Source organism: Pagrus major, chromosome 23 (genome assembly GCF_040436345.1).
Source record: "Pagrus major chromosome 23, Pma_NU_1.0".
NCBI classification, from domain to species: Eukaryota; Metazoa; Chordata; class Actinopteri; order Spariformes; family Sparidae; genus Pagrus; species Pagrus major.
In genome coordinates this window covers 14,865,620-14,892,215 of record NC_133237.1, presented here as the reverse complement: position 1 = coordinate 14,892,215, position 26,596 = coordinate 14,865,620, and the positions used below count along the sequence as shown (strand labels likewise).

The window sequence follows — 26,596 nt, the reverse complement described above, 5'->3', positions numbered from 1 at the left end:
GTGAGCAGCAGAGGAAATGAAAGTCATTACTGTCAGTGTGGAGTGAGCTTCATGGCCCAAACGGGATTAGACAGTGCATCCGACATTGTTTCTATACATTGGTAGACTTAAAAGTCAAGCGCAAAATGGGATTAAAACGAGGGAAAAAACCAATAAATAACCTTCAACAGCCCCCCCCCCCCTTTCTTGCCTCTCTTTTATTTCCTCGCTGCCTTCCTTCGCTACCAATTCCCTACCTATTTCATGTCTCATTCATCCTTCATAGTCTTTTTCTCCTCCACCTGTCTCGCTCTCTCTGACACATCTCTCTTTCCCTCCCTCCATCTTTCACACGCTCATTCCCCGTCAACAAAATGCACAGGTAGGCGCCAACTCCCACTCGCACTTTACATTCTGTGTTTTGTACAAAGAAAAAAGAAAAACATCCTTCTGGGGCCAATTGGCGGCTTGAAATCCAACTTCATTCCCCTCAAACTGAACCCTTTGGAAAACAAACCCTCCCACCACTTGCACTCTTCTTTTTTTTTATTTCCTCCCTCTTCTTCCTCTTTCAAAACAGCCCCATAACAAACTGGTGAATTGTTGCCCTTCCTTAACTTTTAAGGGTATTATGCACCATGTCCAACTTCAAAGCCTGTCTTAACTCCACACTTTAATTGTATCTTCCCCAGCTCTCTGCATGCCATTTGATTCTGCTGACAACAGCACTTCTCCCTCCGCTCTCCTCCATCCTTCTCCTCCCGTTTGGTCCTCGCTCATGTTGTGTTTTGACCCCCTGCGCCACCACCGGCTCCTCTCATCAGCTCCTTGCTCCCTTCAGAGGCCATTGTCCCCCTGTTGTCACCTACTTTGAAGAGGTAGCCTCCATTTCCTCTCTCGGCAGTCGGTTGTTGCCCGGGGTGTGTACACACCAAACAAACTTGAAACAGTAACCCCCTGTCCTACATTGGCTGTCTCCTGCTCTCTTTATCTGCTCTCTCTGTGTCTGTGTGAGCTGACTTCCTCCTCATGGCCCTGGTTGATAATTGCCATAAGCTTCCCTCTTGGTTTCAATTTCCATTGTCCTCCCCCAAATTCTTGGCTCTGGCTTGAGATAAAGGGATGAGTACTTCAAAGGGGTCTGCAAAGAGTTTAACCCCAAGCCGAAAGGAACAGCACACAATACTGTAATTGAGAGCAGTTACTGATCACAGGGCTGCAGCGCGGAGACGACAGCACCGGTGGACGTGCACACACACTCCGAGTGTTTATGACTGCAGCCGAGGTGGCCAGTGGCAGTTACGACAGGCCAAGACCATATAACACAGTCGTAAAAGCCTCTCCAGTCCGCCTGAGCTGTTAGATAGGAGTCTTTTTTCTTCTCGAATTTGACTTTTAGAAAATTCAGCAGACCTTAAAGGACAACACAGTCTCATACTGTTTTACTTTGTTTATATGTGGCGGACCCTGCCACCTTTCTAGCTTAAAACAGTGTTTTGGGGACTTTATTTTCCTCTGAGAACAGCTTGTTTATTCAGTTATGGAAAAGATCAATATTTCTGATTATGTATTATTACCTAATTAATATTGTAAATATTAAAATTCTGAGTTTGAATTTCTTCTCCAAAACTACATAGTGACCCTTTAAAGAACTGATTGGGCCCACGAGTGATTTACGCATGTCCTTCCATCTCTATTTATAGGCCTCTTTGTAGTTGGGCTGAATTTGACCTGTCCCTGTAATAATATCTTCCCAAACAGAGAGACAGTTACACCCCATAACCTCTCCCCCTGAAGCCCTCTTTCAAGGGTCTTTTTATAGGGCCAGGAGCCAAGGACACCCCTGGTCTCAGGCCAGTCACAGACCTGGGGTCAGCTCCTGATGGGCGGCAGGGAAGACCCGACCCATGGGGACCTCCCATGAACCATAGAGGGGGTTGACAAGGCAGGACATGAGGGCCCAACTGGCCCCTGGTACTGGCAGGGGGTCCACACCATCGCCATGGTGATGGTTTCCACCCCGGTGTGTTTACTGTCAAGAGGTCGGCCTCGGGACTCCAGAGTTAACAAAGGCTGACATTGTCAGGGTAGCACTGGGTATATTAGCCAGATGACCTGTATACCTACAGGCTGTATAGATGAGCTTTTATGAGATAAAAGGAGTTGTGTTTGTGCAGACTTGTTTTGACTCTGAGTCATTACTGTCTCACATCTGGCTCCGTTCCAGATGTCAGATCTACTGTACGTCAGAGGTTTCCAAGCTTTCTTGTCAGATGTTCCCACACAGCCCTGTGAGAAGTCGGCCGACTCCTCCGCTACCATTTATTTCTGCTGTTCAGCCATAACCTTCAGGCAGCGATACAATGTAAGGAAGTACGTTTACCCAAGTACAATTATGAGGTACATGTACTTTACTTGAGTCTTTACATTTTCTGTTACTTTATACTCCAAAGCAGCACATATTTAAAATATTTTGTCTGCAATCACATTTTTTTTAAAACTCATGATTCCAATAATCAAACAAAAAGCTAAATAACCGATCAGCTCATCGGTCAACGCATAGTATACATTAAATACATACATGTAAATATAAGTATAACTAACTTTTACTTGTACTTTTGATACTTAGGATTATTTATTTCCAGAAAATTACTTTTGATACTTAAGTACATTTAATACCAAACATGTTTCTCAAGTACTTTTTGATGTTTATTTCATATTTTAACCTGATAGATTTATGTTTTTTTAACTTCTGATGTGTTTATGCATTCCTACTTTAGCAAACAATTTTACCTATTTATGCATTTACTTTAACCTTATTATTTCAACTATTTAATCATTAATAGTTGAAAACTAAAATTAGCAACAGGTTGTGAATAAATAGCAGTTGTGACATTATGATGTCTACGTATGTTTGGTGTTGTGGAGATATCTACTGAAGTTAGCACGCTGAACTGCTAGCCCCGATCCATCCCAGTCCAAAGCTCCTGCGCTAGCGGTGTAAACACTAATACTCCCAGTCCGAACCGCTTACTGCACGGCTAACTGAGCTAACTAGCTATGGGCAGCTACAGTTAGTGGTTACTCTGGTGATATGCTGCCCCCCATTTGTTTTGAATATAGTTTAATAATAAGTTTGACAAGTTGCCAGTTCTTACATATTGCACCTTTTAAGCCAAGAAACCTAGTAATATTTGTATCTAATATTTGATCTGTTTAATCCTTAAGTCAACTTTTAGATCAATATTTCAACCATTTGTCATTTTATCAATCTTTTTAGCCATTTATCCATCACTTGTAGCTGTAGCTCTCCTCGTCTGGTTTAAAGCTTTCATGCACTCTCAACATGTGTTCTTCAGGAACTGTAATTTAATTTTCTTTTTTCAAAGTTGTGCTGTTACACAAGCTTTCTTCGAGCCCCCAAGCAACGCAGAGATGTGGGTTGTAAGTATCCCTGGTTGGCAATCACTGGTTCATCTTTAGCTGGGACAGTGAGTTTGATGTGGACACTTTGGGAGTGTTCTTGCGCAGGATGTGAGCGCGATAAAGTGGCCTTTGAATGATGAGTAATCCCTTAGTCATCACGGCCTCTTCTGGAGCAATTTCCTCTTTTATTAACCTTGATGGGAAGCGAGGTATCAAGGGAGAAAGTTTCACAGCACCATCAGCAAACAGGCTGATCAAAGTGTTTGCAGTCTTTGTACTGTACTTTTTGAATCTCCGTCCACTGAGACAACAAGGACACACAGACGACTACTGTCTCCCTTTCAAGGAATATAGCCAGTCCTCTTGTACAGAGGGCCTCCTGTGGTGGCTCATTTGAACACTAAAGACCTATTGACTCTGTTCTGTGAACACTTTATTAACACAACTGCCTGCAGCTAGTCCAGTGCGAATAAAGAAAAATGTCCACTACAGTGTGCATCCAAACGACTCCTCTCAGTCTGACCAGTGAATGGATGTACACTGAATGTCTGATGGGCTCCATGTTATCCATGCCTACACACAGCAGAGAGCTGTGCAGTCAGAGAGGAGCATTTCTTCTGTTGCTTAAATGATATGATAACATCCATCAGAGATGTGAACAGATGTTTTGGTTTTTTCTATCTGGTGCGCATTGCATGGAGCATGTGCCCTTATATTGCCACTGGTAGGAGCTGTGGAGTGATACCAGCACTGTGATTTGATTTCCTATTGCAACATGTTGTATCTGAATGACATCTGTGGGTATTTAAAAGTAGTTAAAAACACTGTCCCGCTTCAGTCTTTGAATCCTGCAGGAGGAGACACATCTGTCTCTATCCAAAAAGCGCCTTAAGAGGATTAAAAATCATACTTTCATTATTCTACTGGGCTAAAAAAGAAAAAAAAAGAAAAAGAAAATCATATGAGGATATGAACGTGCTATTTGATACACGCCGGTGCATGCATTGTGCATCCCCAGGACTCCAGCGGATTAATCTGAGAAACTATGCGGGTCTTGAAAGGAAAAGATCCCTGCGTCTTTAAAGTTTATGTAGCAACAGAGGGATTGTAGCGATAATGCTATTGGGGCGGCAGATCAGTTACTTGTGACGCTCCGAAGCCTCGGGGAGTTGGCTCAAGATTGCTTGTCTTTGATAAGGTCCTCACTATGTAGCTGCAACTTCACGATCTGGAGAAAAGCTTGGCAAAACGTGGCAAAAAATAAAAAAACGAGCAGCCTTTAAAACACCTCTCATTCAGAGTGGCTGCATCGCATCCGGGAAGCTCCGTCACTTGTTTTTTTTTTATTTATTTTTTTTCGGAGGCGTCAAGCTGCAATTGTTTTTTATGCAGCTGTCGGGACCCGGCAGTCGGTTCCTCACTTTGAAGTGCGCTGCTCCAGCCTGTCGGCTCACTCGGTGTTGGAGTCGCCTGCAGGAGAGACCTACCGTGCGGCATGGCAGCCTGAAACCGTAAGGGAGGAGGAAAGGAGGAGGGAGGAAAGCGGTCTTTTTTTTTTCTTCTTCCCCCCTCTCTCTCTCTCTCGAGTGCATTTTTCTCTCCGCGAACCGACTCAAACCTGAACGGGACTGTATGTGGACGCGAGTAGCTGTGGATTATATGTTTTTTTTTTGCTTGCGTGTTGGATACACCGGAGTTTAATTTGAGGAGAGAACTCGTGGATCGATGGTAAGTTTACAGGAGAGTGTTGCCTCCTCAAACCGGCCCCCCCACTGGAGCTGCCCTTTGATGTGCTGTTGACTCGCCTTTGAAGTAATGTTCCGGGCGCAAACGAGCCGCTTTTTCTTCCGTTTTAAAGAGCAAAAAGAATAATTAAGGAATTAAAAAAAAAAAAAAAAAACGACAAAAACAACGCGTCGAGTCGTTTCTGTGTCGCTCACTTCGTTTTCGACATTTGTGCGGTTTCGCGTTTAAAAGTTAAGAGTAGAAAAATCTCTCAGAAGTAGTGCGAGCTTTCTTTTTCTGGAATTCCTCCTCCTCCCCCCCCCCTAACAGATCTGAGACTTTGGTGTACTTTGGGACTGGATGTTTTAAAGAGGGCTCGTTTAGTCGCCTTTTAAATGCGACATTAAAGAAACTTAAAAGACTGTAGTAGATGAGTGTGATTTTAAAGTTAACCCATGTTGTCAGTGTTTGGGTTTTGCTTTTTTGGAGGGGAGTTCTCCAACACTTGAGCAGCGTGTCAGTGATCCAAAGTGACATCTGTAATGTTGCACATCAGCCCGCTGATGCATCTGTAACAAACTGCTGCGCTCATGGAAGAACAGATATCTGGATGTTAAAGCTCCACCAGTAGTACACAGCAGCAGCAGCAGCAGCAGTGAGTGATTGAACTCTATTAACTATGTTGGTCACGTTTTTCGATCTTCTCCCAGTTTGTCCCACCACATCAGTGTCCTACAGGTACTCACGGGCAGGCTCAGTTTGACGTGATTTAGCAGCTTGTGATGAGATGTAGAGGAGGAGGGGGGTGTCGGGGATGGCAGAGAGGACATGTGCTTGCATTCTGCAGCGAGCAGCCCTGACATCAGGCGTGATGGATCAGGAAGCGCTAATAAAGCCGTGTCCGTGCGTAAAGCTCCGGCATTTTGAAGGATTAATGACTTATTAATGGTGCTGAGGTCGTCACCCCGCTTGACATATAGCCTACGTGTGATTGCTTCTCGGAAAGGCAGATGATGTAGATTCAGCTCAGGTGGGTGCATGTGCGAAATCACTGATTAAATTCGTGTTAATTTGCGTCCCAGCCAGTAGCGCCTCGGTAGAAATCCCATTCCAGGTTTGAGATATGAAGAAATGCTGTTTATGTAATGCTGCTGCAGCGTTTTCTCACATTTTTTTTTCCTGTGATCCAGCCTGTCTTCTTCTGTAAAAGTCAGTGAGGGTCTGAGAAGACTCTTACTGCGTCTCTCCCTCTTTGAAGTTGGGGCGGATCTGGTTTTGATTAGATCAATACTTTGTGTTTCAGAGAGAAGACGGGCAGCCGGAGAGAAGCTCCCCCGCTGACATAAGAGAGTGAGGAGATTACAGTAGAGGCTCAGAGGAGGCGAACAACACACAGGCTCTATCCTGCTGCCTTCAGAGCCATGAGCCGGGCGCTTATGGACCATATCGCCAGTAGTTTCAGAGAAGATGCTCCTCGACCCCCGGTGCCGGGGGAGGAGGGCGAGGCGCCCTGCTACCCCGGCAAACTCGCAATGATGAAACCTCTGGAGCCCCCCAAATCGGTTGTGCTCGGCTCTCCGGGCTCCTCGGCGAGGAGGAACGAGGATGGTCTTGGGGAGCCAGAGGGGAGTGCCTCCCCGGATTCACCGCTCTCCCGGTGGACAAAGTCTTTGCACTCTCTCCTCGGGGACCAGGACGGTGCTCTTCTTTTCAGGACATTCCTGGAGCGGGAGAAATGTGTCGATACTTTAGACTTCTGGTTCGCCTGCAATGGCTTCAGGCAAATGGACCTCAAGGATACCAAAACGCAGAGAGTCGCCAAAGCAATTTACAAGCGCTACATCGAGAACAACAGCATTGTCGCCAAACAGCTCAAGCCCGCGACTAAAACCTTCATACGGGATAATATCAAGAAGCAGCACATAGACTCTGCCATGTTCGACCAGGCGCAGACCGAGATCCAGACCAACATGGAGGAGAACGCGTACCAGATGTTCCTGACCTCTGACATTTACCTCGAGTACGTGAGGACTGGCGGAGAAAACCCGAATCACGTCAACTCGAACGGGTTGGGCGACCTGAAAGTCGTATGTGGATACCTTCCCACGCTCAACGAAGAGGAGGAGTGGAGTTGTGATTTCAAAGCCAAAGCGCTGGTTGGACTGACGGCGAAGGCGCAGAGGGCCACCGTGTCCATGAGGGCGATGGAGGTGATGGAAAGAGGATACAGGTATGGCTGCAGCACCTTTTTTAATACACCCAGAATGCTTTACATATCTATTAATCCACATCAGAGGCAGCTGGAAAGTCGTGCGTAAAAGCGCAACACGTGTGTTCTCTCCAAATCAGTTCAGGGTTTCTTAAAGTTTGTAGAAAGCTCAGTCTGTCTCTCACTCCCTGGCTCTCTGGCCCCTCTCACCATCTCCAGCAGCAGCAGCAGCAGCAGCCCTCTGCTGGCGCTCGCCTGGATTTCCGGGGCTTTGAAATAGTTCAGCAGAATGAGGGATCGTCTTCCACGGGAAAAGTTCACAGAGCACGGCTGGCTCTGGCCCCAGCCAGCAAATAATAGATGATGACATTGCTATGCTATGCCTCCTCCTGTAACCACACTGTCCTCAAGCCTTGGGCGGAGAAATTAATCTATAGCAGATCTATAGATGGCTCTTTTTGAATGGGATATTCTGAAGCCTCTTTTGGATGCTGTTCCACCTGCTCCTGTCCATTTTAAGAGTAGATATCCCGAACAAATATATGCTTTTCTTTAGGAGTAGGTGTATATAAAAACATCTGTGCCGACAGTGGAAGTTGCACAAAGATCTTAACTTTAACATCGAGTATGACAGGCTTAGCAAACTGACAGCTACCTGCTCTGGACAACATGGATTGACAGCTTAGTTGTGGGAACTCTTCCCGTAGTGAGAGAGTCTAGTGAAGCACCGGTGCCTTTCTCTCCCCTCCCATTGTCACCTTACAGATTCAAAACATGTGGAACCCATTTCTCCCTCTTCCGCTTCCCCCTGCTCACCTCCTCTCATCTGACTTTCTCTTTTTTTCTCTTTTTTTTTTTTTTAAAAACAAACCCCTTGAACAACGGCAGCAGCTACAGTACAGAATCAACACCCTCCCACCCCAACCCCTCTCACTCTCTTCTTCCCTCTTTTCTTGTTTGCGTCAATTCTCCTCTGATTCCCCCCCACCCTCTCCCTGCCTTTCTCCACTTTTATCTTTTTTTCCTTTTGAAATCTCAGGGATGGGGACTACGAGGCAGGCTTTTGGAGCGAAAGTGAGGGGAAAGAGAGCGGAAAGGAAGGACAGAGAGAGAGAGAGAGAAGGGGAGAGGAAAGGGGGGTGCACCTCATGAAAGAAAGGGAGGGAGGAGAAAGGATAAATTAGGGGGTGAGAGAGAGGCAGGGAGGGAAGAATGCAAGGCCAGCTGTGTTAAATACCTGACTCTTTGCAAGCTCCTCTGAAGGTCAGCCTGAAGTTGGGGGGGCCTACAGCTTTAGTCCTGCTGGGTCTCTCCCTCCTCATGAAGACCCCCCCCTTTTTTTTCTCCTCTACCCTTTCTTTCCTTCTCTGACACACTCTCATGCTTCCGCTCTATACTGTGTTTTTTCTTTTTCTTTCGGTCACTCCCCCCCTTCTCTCCTCCTCCTGTACCATGGCAAGAATGCATGCACAGCGGGAGATGAATGCTAAGGAAAGAGTGAGTGTGAATGTGAGAAATGGAAAGAGAAATTGTAGGCTATTTTAGAAAGGCATACATGGGGCATAAAGAGAAAATCACAGCTTTCCCAACGCAGATGAACTTATATTTGAGAGGGAGGAGGTTGCCAGGCTCCAGAGTAGCCGGTCACATTCATTCATGACCGGGTTTAGCAGTTATTGGAGCCAACAAAGTCATGTTCACACATTTAATCACTTTATGTGTCAATAAATCCTTAACATAAGTGAAACAAACTCACCTGATTACTCACAAATAAGACATTTAAATGTCACCAACCTGTTGGATACTGTTACATGAGTATTGATCTGATTTCTGTTGTTATACCCTCCCCAGATCATACAAGAGAGGAGACTCATTCAGCCCCTGCCATGCGGGCTCTTTCGCCCCCGTCAGCAGCACCAATGACAGCGAGGTGTCCAGTGACGCCTTGACCGACGATGCCATGTCCATGACTGACAGCAGCGTGTAAGTGAATATTAACCAAACATGCCAGTGTGTGTATGTGAGAATGTCAGCACATGATGGGGGTTTCAGGAATGTGAAATGAGGTGCTGTGAAAAATTTTAAAAAAGATTAGGTGACACTTTCCCTCAGCTAGACTGGAAGAGTGGTTTGCTGTAGTTGAAACACTTGAAGATACACTGGAGCAGACAGGATGTGGCATGGGCCAACGCCAAGCCCTATCCTACTGTTTTTGTTTTTAACATTATACTGTTAATACAGAGAGACTTTGGTTGGGCTGCAACTAAGGATTAATCTGTCTGTCATGTCCTTGATTTATTGAATAGTGATTTGATGAAAAGTGTCAGAAAATTGTGAAAAATGTCAATCAGTGTTTCCCAAAGCACAAGACAACGTCCTCAAATATCTTGTTTGGACCACAACCCAACTATGACTGACCGATATATCAGTAGGCTGATATTATCAGCCGGTATTGGCCTACATCAGATATCAGAACTGGCGTTTATGTTGTGTGATGTGCGCTGATATGAAAACTTTGATGCAGAAAAAATGCTTGGGATGATTTTCTGATAAAGTTTACTGATTCAGTGCACTGGTGTCATTTTAGACAATAAAGTTTGTTGTCATACTGTAAAATATCCTGCCTCTGTTGCATATCTTTGTGTTTGATAACCACATTTGATGGATATATCGATATCGGTTCCAAAAAAATCAAGTGTTGTTTGGGCTTTAGTTGTAGCTCTGGACCTTGTCAGTGAGTATTGAGGTTTTACATTTAGTGCTTCAGTTGACATGGACACTGCTGGAAGATTGTTTCACATGTGGTGTAGGGCTGAAACCAATGGTTAGTTTCATTATCAACCATTCAGCTTATTACTTTTCTGATAAACTCATGAATTATTTGCTTTATAAAATGTTGGAAAATTGTGAAACATCTCGACCTCTTCGAGCCAATGATAACTTGTTTTGTCTTTTTGATTGCTTTGATCAAAACTGTTGATTAACCTGCTGTGGATTGGCTAATCAGGAACTGACTAATCATTTCATCACAAATATAGTAAGTTATGTCTCATCAACATGTGGTTTGTGCTTATCTGCGTACGTGCCTAGGGCCTCGTTTGGTTGAAGGATTACTTGGCGTAATCACGCGTCTCTCAAGTGACAAGGTGCTATGAAGTCATTGCATGGTGCACAGCTAAAGGCCAAGAGCACTCGGGTCAGCCGGTTTTTGGACAGAAAGCAGAAAAACCTTGGTGCGAGTACTTCTTTACCTCATCTCACATGGGAGGCGTGAAGGCCTACATGGATGATGTCACTGAAGCAGCAAGGTTCTCCATGACCAAGCTAAAGATACTTACAGACTGAGACACTGATGTGCAGTGCAACCAGTGGGCTGGGCTACACATTAATATGGCAGCTATAAAGAGTTTTTTTTTACAACGGGGAGTCCTCTGCTCTGGCATATCTCTAGACAGCCCTGCTTCAAAGAGACCGGGGCCCATATAGTCCTGTTCTGCTGTACTTTGCCCAGTGCAGTGACAGAGCCCTGGACACAGGGACACAACCCCCCTTCAATTCCTGCCTGCTTTGGCCTTGATCAGAATATCTGCCTCTCTCTTTAGGTCAGTTGAAAGGACCCATAAACATTTGAATCTCATTTACAGATAAAGAAAAGAATAGAAAAGGGAAAAAGCAATGGGGGAGGAGGCGGCTGGGTGGGAAGAGAAAGAGAGTGGTGGAGGGGGGATTTTTGCTTATATCTTATTTATGGATTTGCTTGGACGCTGGGGAATGCAGCTGCGCAGACTTCAAACATTACCTTATCTTACAAACCAGCCTTTTGATGTGCGGAGATCAGAGGCTGGCTGCGGCAGCGCTTGCCAAATGAAGATTGGGAGGAGGGGGGGTGGGGTGCTTATGCGCATGACTGTGGCATTTCAAAGCAAAAGTGGAAAAGTGCTCCTCAGTTAGGCTAGGTCACCAGGAAACTGCTGTTTAGCATGGAGAAAAGACACTGTTTTACACTGTCAAGTGCTTCAGTTTGAAGCTCGAGCTTTGCTGTTTGTTGTTTGATTTAATTTTTTGAGCCAGTCAGCCGTTCAGTCCCTCAGATAGATTTAACCAGGTTAGCTACACCCTTGGGTCCTGTCCTGCAGTAACTCTTTGAATAAGTATAATGAGCAGCTAATGCTAACAGTGTCCTCAGTACAACATTAAAGTCAGTAGGGGAATGCTAATGCTGACACTACTTCTGGCCAGTAGAGCAGAGCACTAAGTGACTGCAGTGCATGTTCGTGTGCAAGTGACTGCAGAGCATGTTCGTGTGCGTGTGCGTGCGTGTGTGTGCGTGTGTGTGTGTGTGTGTGTGTGTGTGTGTGTGTGTGTGTGTGTGTGTGTGTGTGTGTGTGTGTGTGTGTGTGTGTGTGTGTGTGTGTGTGTCGTTGAAAGGAAGTGGCCAGCAGCGTTCCCAGTGCTGCGCTGGAGCCGGAGCTGAATATGAGTGTCATTTCTAGGGCAAACAAAACCTTCTTCCACCTCACTCAGAGCCATGTAACCTGGTGTGCTCCGACACATGAACAAGACTGGTGAAACGCTGCCATGACTTGCGTCTGAGTGTCTCTTTTGTTCCCAAATTGAGTCTAAAAGATGAAAAACAAAATTGATGATAGGATTAATAAATTAGATTTATTCTTGCCTGGACTGCGTTTGATCTACGCAGTTGGCTAACAAGCTCCTTCCTGAATGGCTGTTTGGTCTTAAATGATTCATCTGATTGGGTAATTGACCTTTGTGATCTCTCTGCACACCCCTAGAGATGGCATCCCTCCGTACAAACTGGGCTCCAAGAAACATCTACAGAGAGAGATGCAGCGTAACATGAGGATGAACAGCCAAGTCTCTCTGCCTGCTTTCCCTGTAAGTGTATACACACACACACACACACACACACACACACACACGCTCTGAAGTCTTTTTGAACCTGGGTCCCACAGTGTAATTTCCATACCACCCTCTGTTCCGGGTCTCTCTTGGTTCTATGAATAGTACCGCACAAACTGTATTCGGCATTCTCAATTCAACAACACCAGCAAAGATCTGAAGAGTAACGTCAAAGATCCAGCCTCCCACTCTCAGACACACACACACACACACACACACTCACACAGTTGCACATAAGCGCACATGCACACATACAAACATGAGCCCCCTCGCTACCTTTGGTGTCACCTACACCCCCATTAGGGTTCCTTGAAGTCTGCGGGAGACGGGGAGGTCTCTAAGCTGTTTATCGCCGCAGCGCTCGGAACACACCAGGGTTTTTCTTCCCTACCGATGCTGTAAATATGGAGAATAGAGAGAGATGAGGAAGATCTCTGCCGCTTTATCCCGAGGGCTCTGAAATCAGCCCGGTTCCCAACAAAAACACAAAGATACTCAGACACATTCACACGCACATGCACGCACACGCAGTGCTTTGATCCAAGGATGAATGGAGAAAATGCACAGGGAAGTGACAACTTCCAACAGAGCTGGCCCCCTTTTTTTCCCTTGCAGCCCCCCACCCCACCCTACCCCCTTTACATACATATGAACACACACACTCAGCCAGCCCCCCTCCCCTAAAAGTGAGGGATCTTGGGGAAGAGTTTGAGCATGTCATGTGAGCTCTCAGTGGGTCAGAGGGGAGCTGGTAGCTTAAGGCTTTAGAGAGGCGAACTCCAGGTTGAGAGAAGAACAGGAAAAGAAGTCAGGGGAACATCTTGCAAAAGTAGTAGTAGTAACAGAAGCAGCTTGTTAAAATAAACTCAATGTAACCCCCTTTTTTTTTTCAACATTATGAGACATGCAGCAAGTGTTACTTGTATGAGGAAAAGATCCACAGATTGGTTCTTGCCACTCTTCTCTCACTGTCCTGCTTTTGCTTTATTTTCGCTTTTATTCTTGTTTTTGTTTCCCGTCTGATTTTTGGCAATGGCTGCCATTCCCATGGTGCACCAGCCCTAGGCTCCATCAGACAGCGCCTCTTTTACTCACTCTTTTCTCCCCTTCATCCCGACTACAAAGGAATGGGAGAAACAAAAAAGAAAAAGAAAAATCAAGAAAGCCCCAGTGCAAAAATGCAAATAATTTAAGATGTGTGCGACACACACACACAGATTCTCATACTGTAACTATACTGTACCTCAAAGGTGCCCAGTGTGACAAGGGGGGGAATAAATTACCGCAACCTGTCTGATCTCCCACCCTTTTTGGGCCCTTTATCTCTTTCCTCCAATCCTTCCCTCTCTTCATTTTCTCTTTCTTTGCCCTCCTGCGAGCACACATCTCTGCATCTCAACTTCTCCCTATTTTTTTAATCCCTCGTCCTTTCCTCCCTGGAGTTCTCTTCCACCCCCTGTCGATATGTGGCTTTTATTCGAAGATGTAAAGCCACTGCTTCCCATCCATCTATCCCTCCATCCCTCCCTCCACCATCCTATTCTCCCCCCACTGAGTGTTTGATATTTGACGAGGAAGCCTTTGAAGTGAGCTGACTTTAAAGAGGCCTGCTGATGATGACAGGGGGAACCAGCCGAGGCCTAGCCCAGCATGACCATACACCAAGCCTGCCACCCCTTGGAACAACCCCGTAGCCCTGGGTGCCTATGAGAGTGCCCTGATCAGTGCCACCAGTGGTGGAGCAGGCGCTGGTAGAGGACAGTGCATGAATGTAGACAGATGAGGGGAAAGGAGTATCTTTGTAGATGTTGCGGAGGGCTGGGGCTTGGTCACGGAGGGATGACAATGGCTAATTTATCGCCTTCTCCTCAAAGCGTACTCGCCGTCCTCCCAAGGAGATGGTCCCAATGGAGCCAGCAGAGTTTGCAGCCCAGCTCATCTCCCGCCTGGAGAGCCTGAAGAGAAAACAGGACACCATCAACTCTCTGGAGGAGAGGCTGCAGCAGATTCAGGAGGTTTGTGTGAGATTTCTTCTTACTATAAAGGTCAATCATGATTTTATTTTTTTATTTATTGCTCAGTTGATGACTTTGTGTGCTTTGTTACCAGGAGGAGGAGCGAGAAGACACAGAGATTGTGGTCAGTGCTCCCCAGCTCTCTCCCCATCCCTTGACCCTACTCCCTGGCTCCTCCGATGAGGACCCCCAGGCGATCCTGGACGATCACCTCTCTCGTGTCCTGAAGACCCCCGGCTGCCAATCCCCCGCTGTTGTCCGCCACTCACCTCGCTCCACCTCCCCAGACCACAAGCCCTTCACACGGGCAGGCTTCGGGATGAAGGCCCTGGTGTCCAGTCCTGACCAAGGGGCCATCACTCTGGCCTTGGGCCCCAGCAGGACCCTTGTGAGCAGGCAGAGCACAAAACACATCCACCACCACTACATCCACCATCACGCCAGTCCCAAAACCAAGGAGCAGATTGAAAGGGAGGCAGCCCTCAGGGTGCACGGCATGTGCTCCAGCAGTGGCGAGTGCCAGCCCTGCCAGCCTTACCAGCGCAGCCGCAGCCTGGGCAGAGAGATGTGTGGGGCCACCTCAGCAGACAGCAGTGCGGGGTCAGTTCCAAGCTCTTCTTTGATTTCATGTCCCGGTAATCTCCTGTTTTCTCATTTCGATTGTATAAAAATCAACATTGCTAACACTCTCTCTTTCTTCCAGGCGTTCCAGCTCTCTGTCCAGGCGTGTGTGTCGCTCAGGGGCTGAGGATGGAGTTGCAGAGAGGTGTATGGAGGACGGTGGGCCCGTACAGCTGCCCAGCGACACGACAGACCCCACCCAGAACGTGCTGCAGTGGATCCTGGAAAGTAAACGTCAAGGCAGGCACAAGTCTCATAGGTGAGCAGGAATGCTTTGGTTTTACACGAGTTTTATTTTTAGTCCAAAATGTTTTAATTTATGTGCCACCATTGCATGTTGTTAAAGCATGTCGTCTCATTTTTTCTCTCCCTCACAGTAACCAGAGCACCAAGAAATCCTTTGGAGGCTCCTCTACCCAGACGCACACGTGGGGTGGTGGTGGAAGCTGTGGCCACCTACGTAGCCACCAGCCAGCCCAGCCATTCATCCAGGACCCAGCCATGCCTCCCCTGCCCCCTCCCAACACTTTGGCCCAGCTGGAGGAGGCCTGCCGCAGACTGGAGGAGGTCTCCACCAAGACCACCAAGCAAAGGTACACAGAAACGAGAGAGTAGTTGATGAATGTTGCTCTTAGCTTTGTTCAGCTTCCTCAGCTTTTATTGTTGATCCATGTAATAAAGTCTCTGTAATATCTCTTCGCAGGCATTCAATGTCCGGTCTTCAGCAAGAGAAGAGCCACCTAGTGCCTGTCCAGAGTGAGGGCTCCGTCCCTCCGTCTCTAGCCAATCCCAGCCTCCTCACGACCAGTCTGCAATCAGAAGAGTACGATGCCTCTACCATCCTGCCCTCCCTCTCCTCTCCTCCTCTCTGCTCCTCTTCCTCCTCCTCTCAGCCATAGCCTCCACCTTGCAGTGTACTTCTACCCTTTTAACTCTTTCTACTTGACACCTGCACATGTAGGGAGACAGACATGTTGTCATGTGTGCACACACATGCCCACATACAGTCACTGGAAAGAGAAGGTGACCCCCTTTTTTACAGAGCTTATTTTAAGCTTTGTGCACAGATGCCTGGCTCTGCCTCGGTTTGCATGAATCTTGTGTATTTGTGCTGTGTGTGGGGAGTGTGTAGTCACCACCGCACCACCTGACTGAGACATCCCTTTCATATATATGTATCATTTTTATTGGCTGTCCTTCAGTGAGCTGGCAGTCGGCTGGGGCGAGCAGAGCTTAGCAAAGAGAGAGCTCCTCTGAAGTGGGCCTACAAAGCCTTGGACATAGCTGAAGGGGAATTGATAATACTGGGCCCCTTCTCCATGCACACACACACACACACACACACACACACACACACACACACAAACACAACACAAGTACACACTTAGTGATGGCACTGGGTCACACTCTCACTCACTCACTAGTGTTATTCTTCAGTCAGAGTGCTGTTACTGTATTTCTAGTCTAGTACTGTCTTCTGTACACTCTTGCTGGAAGTAGTAGATTGATGGTTAGAGGCTTTTTCTCTGATTTCTCTTCTTCTTCACGAGGATGTCCGCTCATTCTAACGCAGCCTTTTGCTCCGTCTACTTTCAGGATGAAGGAGTGTAAAAAGGCAGTAGGAAGCCACGGGATGTGCAGTGGCGAGACAGTGGTGACGTATTTCTTCTGTGGTGAGGAGATCCCCTACCGGAGAACCATGAAGAGCCACAGTCTCACCCTGGGCCACTTCAAGGAGCAGCTCAGCAAGAAGGGCAACTACAGGTGTGTAAAGATGGAAATCGGACGTGACATTTTGCCATCGGCGCCTCTGTGACATTGCAAATGTCGGCAATAAAACGCTATCAGTTCATTGGCCTTGATGTTTGAGAGCAAGCAATTTATTAGTTGACCGTCTCTTGCCGTATCGACACAAGTCCTCTTGCAGACAGTTTACAGGTTGCAGTTCAAAAGGTGACACCTTTAATAATAACACTTTAAACTTTACCTATAAACAAGTTAAAATACTATGAAACAAAACTACAAAACCCTAAAGTGGCAATCACACATGCAGGAAGTGAAGGAATTGGTAGGAGATGGGTGCTGTAAGGCTCAGAAAAACCTGGTGACATTTAAGAAAACAAGACCGGACTAAAGGAAACTATAAACTGAAGCGGGAACATCTAATGTAAGCAGCTACAGGCTACTTTGAATTGTGCTCAGTGCCTGTGTGACCTCATGTGTTTTCTCCACATTTATTATCTTTATCCATGTCTATGTCTATGCACTGTTATCAGTGTTTGTTTCTAAGTGTGTGTGTGTGTGTGTGTGTGCAGTCAGATTCAGGCCTCTGTACTTTGTGTGTGTGTTGAGGGGGGTGCAATGAAAAGGAAAGGACAAGAGCGAGGGAGGGTGGGTGGTGCGGGGGTTAGTGGAAGAGTTTGAACTGCAGCGATTTGGGTCCCATCTGGTATTGATTTCCATGCTAAGGCACACTTAATACACATGGCTTTGAAGCCCCGGCCCCTTTCATTTCAACCAACAAAGACTCACACAAATGGCCAGCGTGCAAATTCTTCACTGATGCTATCAGGGGCTCCTTTTTTTTCCCTTCCCTGGTGTGTGTGTGTGTGTACATGTGTGCTCGTGTTGAACGCGCACAATGTTTACACATGTTGTAATCATTTTATGGATATTTTTGAAAGGCAGATTGTTAAACGCCAGATTCGCTTGTTTGCTGTACTTCAGGGCCCTGACTGAGGCCGCGCAGCTTCGATGTGTATTTGCGGAGCGAGATTTTACTTTGATTGCTCCTTTCCAGTGGGCATTAAAGGGAAAAGATCAAACATTTATTGTTTAGGCTGCCGTGGCCGACAGGATAAGCATGGGTTGGGTATTGTGTTAATAATTACAGGTATCAAACTGTTTCTCGAGGGGAAAATAAGCACAAGAACTGATTGAAACTTCTTCCTGTCCAGATGTGCGCTGCGTTTTTGGATCGACAAATGTGACAAACACTTAGCTGCGAGTCCTCCACATCTGTCTGTTTGCCCCCACCTCTCCTCTTTTCTCTCTGGCTCGCTGTCTCAGTTCCTGTGTCATACCATCCACATTTTTTGGAAAGAGAGCTGCGCGGCGCTTTAATAGCAGCCAGAGAATGTGTGGAGTTGGGTCATTTCAACATGGCAGCGGTTCAACAAAGAACAGTACTGCTGGGCCCTGCCAGACGATATTGGTGCCAGATGTCAGTGCAAACGGAGAGAGAGAGAAAGAGAGAGAGAGAGAGAAAGAGAGAGAGAGAAGGGGAGAAGGGGGAAAACAGATCTAGCCACATAAAACATGTTCCAGTGGAAATTCAGGCTCTTTCTGTCTCTGTCTGTCTCTCTCAGCAAAAAAGATCAGGGCTCTTTGAAGATTTTTTTTAACAGCAGGACAGCTTGACTTTTTCTTTCTTCTCTCCTTCCTCCTCCAGATAAAAAAGTAGGATACAATTATTGGACATGTCTTTCGCTTTAATGTCCTCTTATTTGTCTTATTTACTCACAGAAGAGGACTCCTGTACTCCTTCCTGTATTTTAAATGTAACTGCTTTTTATCAGTGACCGCTTTCTCGCTAATTGGCGCATGTGCACGCGGGCACCTTTTTGCGAGATTTAAAAGTATTGCATATTCGACTTCGTCAGCCTCCCATCTCATTAAAAACAAATGCTCACAAACATACCCGCATTCCAGCCGCCCCACACATGGAGCAAACCGAGGCATTTTTCCATTACATAGTTAATGAGTGAATTCTGAGACCCCCCCTTCCCTCCTAGCCAATCCACCCCTGCTGGTTTCTCTTCCTCTAAAAATTGAGGATGGGGGGGTTGCATCATTAATGGCCCAGTGAAGTCATGGCTGACGAGAAGCCCCTCCTTACGTCGGCTGCCCTTCCTATAGCACTCAGCGAGAGCTCGTGCTATCAACGGGGGTAAGAAGGAAGGACACGGTGTACTTGCTCTTTCTCCTCCTCCACTTTGTCTCTGTTCTTTTCTTTGTCCTGTAATAATGAAACGGGGATGAGGAGCGAGTGAAAGCCCGTGCATGTGTGTCTTCTAACGTGCGGGTGTGTAGGAGTCAGGGGGGGGGTTGGTGGCGGTAATGACAGGCAGACTTGCAGGCACCCAAAATTTCAGCCTTTGTCAAAGGACCCCTTCATTTGCACGCTGGCCTAATTGGCCCCTGTTAGCCGGGGCAAAACTCACAACAACATGATGGAGAGAAGGACGCGAGGGAGGGATGCAGAGGGCGAGCCTCTTATTTTAGACCCAAGACGTTTTAGCAGCAGGTTGCACCCCACCCTGAGAAGCCAGAGTCTGTAGGCGCAGCAGGCTCGGCTGCTTGTGTACCGAGTGGCTTTTCATGGCCGGCGGAAATGAGGCCTGATGTTTAAAAAGGTCGAACAAAAGAGCTGACAACAAGCTGTTTGACTTTTAGGGTCTTTCTTTTGCCTTTTCTAAGCCTTTATGTATCTTGAAAAAGACTTTATTCGGATGTTAACTCTCTCGCGTCTCTCTCTTGTAGGTACTACTTCAAGAAGGCCAGCGATGAGTTCGAGTGTGGTGCGGTGTTTGAGGAGGTGTCCGACGACGGCTCCTTGCTGCCCACCTACGAGGGCAAGATCCTGGGGAAGGTGGAGAGGATGGACTGAGGACCTGCTTGTGTTGTGGATTACTCTCCGACGGACACTTCACACCTCCATGGATGTACTCTTTTAAGCTAAGACTGAAGGACTGGAGATGTTGTTGAAGGAATGTTGACAAGATGGAAAAAGGAAGGAGGACAAGTTATCGCTATTACAGGACTACCACGTGAACAGCCCGCCTTGAAGTGAAGAAAATAAAAGATTGTGTGTTGCTGGACTGAAACATCTCCGTGTTTCCGGAAGAGAAAACTCTAGAGACTCTAGGTGAATGACCACTCCTCAAAGAAGCGGGGCGGTGGGTTAAAATCTGAGACTGACAGCCTACCTGACCCTGCCGCTAATATGTATATGCAGATATACATGTACATTGCATTGTATCGTGATGCTCGTATTGCTGTGTTAAGATTTCTATTGCTATTTATTGGAAATATCCCTGCCCCAACCCTGTTCTTCTTACATGGACAAGCTGCTTGGAGTTGGAGAAACTTCTCCAATTTTCCACATCCGTGATTTTTTGTTTTTTCTTCCCCCCTCCGTCTGAGCGTCAGTTCTCAAGCAAAAGGAAATGAGTTTTCTATTCATTTTCTGCCCCTCATATTGAACTGTAAACTTCAAAAATACCTCTTCAAAAACTTCACTCCTGTTCCTGGAGATTTAGTGGGACATCTCTGATCTCTTGGCTGGAGAGCTTACTGCTGAAGCTTTGAGAATGGCTCTCTTATCACTTAAAAGTTTGATAATATATTTACTACTGCAGTGCTATTTGTGGCTGTGTCCCCATCTGCTCTGAAGGGCCCTGACTGTACGATGAAAAAGGAGAAAAAATGCTATTAATGTTTAATTCCCAACTCTGGGATTCTGCCCAGCTAGCCTTGATCTGTCGCGTCTTAGTGCCTTTGTTTCAGTGGCGCAGGCATCGCACAAATAGCCTACGTATTTACTAAGAGGAAACTGCCCCGTACAGCTCCTCGAGTCCCCGAAATGTGTTTACACCAATATTAATATTTACCAACAAAAAGCTCTATAATGTGCTCCCCAACGTGCTTACCTATGTGATTGTGTGATTGAGTTGCTTTTGAGTAGGGTTTACTCTGTGTGTATTTGAAGCCTGCACTATGAGCTGCAGATGATAACGATGGTGGTGATATACACTATGTCCATAGTGTTTTAATTGAGTACAGTAGCTGTGCCTACATGGATTCTTGCCGTGTTTTACCCAGTTTTCAGGGTCCTATTACTCCCTTGGTTTTTACAAGGGGCCTTATGTTGAAAAGATATTTTTATGCCTTTTAGTATCCGTTTCATCATGTTTATGTTTTATAATATTTTTCATGGCTTCCTCGGCTCCACACTTGTAAACTGTAAATTATGCGTTCTATAGAGCTCAGTTGAAAAGATGCCTCGGTACTTTAATTATTGTAATTATGAAGAGATGTAGCCTTTATTAAAATGTTCTATTTTTCAAATTAGCAAATGGCTTCCTATGGTTTTGTGTCTGTGTGTGTCTTGTGATGGGGTGTATGGATTTGTCTACCTCTAATTGGGATGTTAGGATGTGTGTGTGTGTGTGTGTGTGTGTGTGTTGTACAAACTTCACCACACACACACACCCCGCTGCGGAGAGTGCAACTCGTTGGATCCAGTGAGAAATCTCCACCAGATTTGCATCTATTATCAGCTCTTAATTTACTCCCTGTTGGAAATTAAAACATGCAGCAGTAATTTGGCCACCAGAGCCTCTGTGTGTTTTAGTGTGAGAAAGAGAGAGGATGTGTATCTATGTGTGTGTGTGTGTGTGTGTGTGTGTGTGTGTGTTAATGAGACATTTTGCAAATATATGCCATAAGTACATTCCAAACCAGATATTTACACAGTTAATCATTTAACTGTGTGTCAGAGTAATTTGGTCTTTAGCTCAGACTCATTTAGGCTGCACACATACTGCTGCATGACTGTAAATTACAGGTAAAGACCATCAGGGAGTCTGAAGAGTAAAACGTTTTGAGATTATATTCTCAAAATCTTTAAAGTATAGGTTGACACATTTTCAAACCTGTCTTAAAACAACAATTAGGTGATCATTTTAACATTAAAACAAGTTTTGTTTTACTGTAGTTTTTAGTAAATGTTACTCAAACACGTGTAAATAATGCATTTGTTTGGGATTATTTTCAGATGTGTGTTAATACACTGGTACATTAGTGAGTAGCAACAATGAGGCTCATTGACATGTTTTTGGACCAAATGCAGGTTCATGGCACAGAGGGATGATCTGGACTGGTGTTGGCTCCACACACTTGTTAAAGGGATCAGTGTCTTTTGGCTTTTATTGGATTTCTTGCCAACAAAGAAAACAAAATTAAATCCATCCATTTTTTGTCAGTCTTTTCCTCTGTGCGGTATCAGCCGAGACCCTTACGCACTTGTGTGAGACATAAAGCCAGGATCACAGTGGACACCAGGCTACATCACATGATACCTTATTGAATTTTAAATATGTAATAGCTTATAGCTTCACACACGTGCACACTGATATCTTCACACGCATTTTGCCGGCTCACATCCCTCGGCCACCCTCTCTCCTTTTAAGTTTCATTGGCTAAGAGTGTTGCTTACGCCGCCTTTCATATTGAAAGGGCATCATGATATTGTTAAAATACCATTTTCAGCCCTTTCATCAGCAAAGGTCAGTGCATACACTTGAAGGCCATCCTTTGGACTCTTTAGAACTAAGAGGCTCTCACTCAGCGCCGCTCCACTGTCAGAAAACCTTGTGAACCGATCTTTGTATAGAGGGCTATTTTAGATGGGGTCATCTTTTTGAAGAGTGCTCTCGGTTTGGTAGACTCTCGACTGCTATTCAAACATGCAGGTGCTTTTTGGGTGGGCATTAAGATTTGAGGGTGGCTTTGGCAAAGAGGAGTTTATTCGTATGACTCACGAGGTTACAGAACATTATTTAGCTGTTTCTGTGCTCACTTTTGTGTTGAAGATCATCAAGGACTCTCTTCACACAAAGCAAAAGCAGTGTACGAAAGGAATAAATATCTTCCCAAGTCTGGTTTCAGTCCTCTGATATGCTGCCCACATTGCTGCTTTTTTTCAGCAAAGAGGTAAAAAAAGAAAACACAAAATAAATCTGACAAAATAAGCTTTTTCCAGAGCTTTAAACCAATCTCATAGTCGTAATCCTTGTACAGTTTGCACAAAACCAGCTGGAAAGGACCCACTAGAAATTTGTTTGGAAAAGGGAAGGCACTTTCAAAAAGTCCTTGGCAGGTGATTGGACGAAATATCTGTCTATCACCATCCATCATGGGCTGACTTCAGACAATTAGATCAACATTAGGAGAGGCCTACCACTACATTAGCCAGCTGGTAAAAGAAACTGAAGTCAATCGGGAGAAGAAAACATCTCCTCCGCCTTCAGCGCCGGAATGCCCATTTGTCAATTAATCAGTTAGTAAGAAAAAAAGAAAATACGTTCCAAACTAATATGGAGTCGATTAAATCATTTCACTGGCGACCGGTCCAGGGTGCATTTTTCAAGCAAAACTTGCCGAACATTAGCCGATTCCAGCTTCTAAATGTAAGAATTTGCTGCTTCTCTTCATCATTTATGATAGTCAATGAAGGCTCTGGGAAGTTGTGATGAGCCTTTTTCACATTTTCTTTTTACATTTTAAAGACTCTTTAACTTGATTAATCAATCATGAAAATAATCATTAGTTGCAGCCCTACATAGTTCGACTGAATGGTTTGATAAAAACCACTGGATGCAGCTGAAAGCTCTGGAAAAAGCTTGCAAATTGACCTTGAGATCATTCCAGAGAAATGCTAAAGCAAGTCAGTCTGATTTGCAAGTTCAGTCAGCACCATAATCACACAGTGGTTTCCAGCTTTATGTCACATCCATACATTCTCACCCTCAGAAGGCACTCGTCTTATACAACACGTACTGACAGCTGTCCGAGCCTCTGACTGTTCACCGCTTTAAGAAATCAGCTGCGGTCGGTAATGAATTGGCACGGCTTTGTGCCAACCTGCCACCTCAGCCCCCTCACGTCCACATCTCTGCTGCCTGCTATTGTTTCCCCCCCGATGATATCCATCGCCTGTTACCTGTCCCGCCCACATGAGGCGAGATCAAAGGCTCTGACTGTGAACAACCGCACACAGGAACAGGAAAACAGGAAGTGGAACCAGGATCACACAGATGCGCTTTGATTGGTGGAGGCAAGGCTTTGACGTCCATAATGCAGTCATTCCTGTGCTAGTTGCTTTCCAAATGGGCTGTTGTGGTACAAAAGACGTGACCTTGACCACCATCAAAGAAAATCCATCACAAAGAAACGGAGATGGCTTTTTCAGAAGTTACAAACTGATTTATGAGGGGTTTTATCACAAAAATAGACACGGCAATATGGATTTAAACAGGTTGAAGGTCCAATTTGTAAGAAAGTTGATTCCCGACTCGTCAAATATGGACTCTTTTGGAATCGACCAACCCGACCTACAATACCATACTAAGCGTCAGTACTTGATGATTTGTGAATATGACGCAGAAATCAACTTTCTTACAAAGTGATCCTTATATGTAGAGTCTAAAACATCAAACCAGAGCACAGCTGAGCGTCTAAGACATGGGAAAAAACTTTGCTCACTGTCCATCACCGCGAACCTCAAACTCATTTAAATACACTCCAATCATTCCACCATAGACGGATATGAGAAAGTGAGACCCCCAATTTTGGGTCCTGAACCCCTTCATTTGGGACCTGGATCAACCATGCGAGTTGTTCCACACAGGCATCGACCCAGACAGCCATGGGACTGTGGTCAACCAGGGGGCCTCGTCTGGAAGCTGGCCAGGCGCCACTGTGGTAGCTGATCCCCCTACCATGTGACCAATCACGTGACCTTACAACGTCTGATATACTGCTCTAACCAATGACAGACTCCCGCGCCTTCTGTATCAACCGATGCCAAATTTGCTGACATGTTTAGATGACAGCTGCCTGGCCAAGACGAACCAGAACGTATCCATCAAAAAGAAATTAACAGGGTTATTATTGTGGAAACACAGACATATAGGCATCACTTGGATATGCATTAAAGGAGAGCGAGGTCGTACAGGATACCATTAGAGATGTCTATAAGCTTGAACAATACATTTGATTGCTCCTGTTTTTAGAAAGACAAACGCCTAATGACCAACATATGTGACCAAAACATTTGAAGGTTGAAACAAATCTTCTTTCCAACAGCATACTGATAGAAACAAGGGCATTATATTTCATGGCAAGAATCTGAAGAGATTATTTATCTCACAAATGCTTTGGGAAACGAAAAGTTTTGACATCGAGGGCCAGAAACCCGATCTGCCGCCGGTGCAGCGCGGCGGTGTCGGGTGCCGCGCTGCTAAAAGGGCACCGAGGATGTGAGGTATGATAGCTGGCCAGGTTGCACCGGGGGATTCTGTGTGCATCCTCCCTGCAGCTGAAGGAAAACCATCTTTTGTAAAAAGAGAGTGAGCGCCATTGTCCTCTCTTTGGTGTTTACGTTTGTCTTGAATTTCACCTACTGCACAGCGCTGCCCCACCAAGCCACAGGATAGGCATTGTTCTGGGCCCGTGCAGGAATGGTAGCCTGCAGTCACCTTCTTGCTGACTGTCGCCATTGTCCCACCACCAACCCCCCAAAACGTCTTTGTTTTTGCTCCCCGCCACAGACAGCTCAGATTGTTGCCTGATGTTGCTTCCTCCTTGTCCCATTGTTTCCACGTCTCCTCTCATGTATGACTTTTCTCCTCCTTGTAGGTCGATGTGTGTGTCGGTGGTTGGAGGGGATGGGAGCGTGGGGTTCTGGGGATGGAGGGGAAGGGGTTAGGGTACACAGAGTGCATGTGAAGTTTTATGGCTAACCACATGTGTTTTTGAATCTTTGAGCTTCCACGTTTTTTTTTTCGTTTTTTTCCCAGGGTTGAGGGGCTGGGGAGAGTGTGTAGCATGAGGACGGGGCGGAGAGCGTGAAGCTGGGGTATGAGAGAGAGAGAATTAAACAACCAGGACTCAGACATGTGGTTCTTGTTTGGGGCGCTGCATGCAGAGATGGTGAGTCTGGCTTTTCTTTGCTCCAACCTGCATCTACAATCTAAACATCCCACTGATTATTAAACAACAAGGATGCTCTCATGCCCCCATCCATAAACACAGCGGGATCTCAAAAAATCAGCTCTTCATTTTCAAATCAGGAAGTCGAAACCCTTCACTGAAGTACGGTCGCACATTCTCACATTACAAATCCATCACATTTCCTTTGTAATATTCTATATCTGCGATGTTTCTCGGTGCTTGTAACTGTGTGGGAGCATATTAGCATGAAGCCTCTGGGCTCAGTGAATTCACTACAGTATGTACTGTAGTAAAGTCATACTGTGAAGCAAGCGAACACCAAACCACAGCCCCCCTTCAGTCTGTTAGATACAAGCAACACCCACCCACAACTCCAAAGCCCTCTGGGTAATGAGCTGTTTTACATGTTCACACACCCCCAAAACACTAAAAGGCCAAGATGCAAGGGCAATGACTTCAAGTAATACATTCTTTTCATAACAAGAAGTGCATTGTAAAGTGTTTTATCAGGATATATCATCTCAGTAATCCTCTATTTTATAGGTTTGTAGTTTCTTTATCAGTTCCTAGGAAGATACCTGGAAGTAATTAAGTAATTGGGAACTGATTATACTGAACATTTAGACAGTGATACACTTGCAGTTAATTAACTATTATGAGTAGCTAATGTATGTTGGACTGATAACAGAAATCTGTCCGATCGGCAACAAAACAGTTCAATACATATGGAGAATTAAAGTTCTATATATCTATATCTATATCTATATCTATATCTATAGTTTAATATAATATCCACAATGACTATAGTCCCCTCAGCTGCATTTTTCATTTCATATATCATCTTCATTCGTTGCTCTTGAGCTACAGACCAATCTCGGAACCCATCGGCTATCGTTGGATCGTT

At 45.6% G+C, this 26,596-nt stretch overlaps 1 protein-coding gene across 1 annotated transcript; it reads left to right on the top strand.

Annotated features, from left to right (window-relative positions):
• The first annotated feature begins 4,876 nt into the window (after positions 1 to 4,876).
• On the top strand, positions 4,877 to 21,021 carry axin2 (axin 2 (conductin, axil)). The gene is made up of 11 exons (XM_073495217.1): positions 4,877 to 5,133; positions 6,434 to 7,360; positions 9,191 to 9,322; positions 12,133 to 12,235; positions 14,134 to 14,274; positions 14,369 to 14,874; positions 14,978 to 15,154; positions 15,273 to 15,488; positions 15,599 to 15,718; positions 16,492 to 16,659; positions 19,438 to 21,021. The coding sequence occupies exons 2-11, from the start codon at positions 6,552 to 6,554 to the stop codon at positions 19,562 to 19,564; spliced, it is 2,499 nt and encodes an 832-aa protein (XP_073351318.1). The 5' UTR covers positions 4,877 to 5,133; positions 6,434 to 6,551; the 3' UTR covers positions 19,565 to 21,021.
• Positions 21,022 to 26,596: the final 5,575 nt, after the last annotated feature.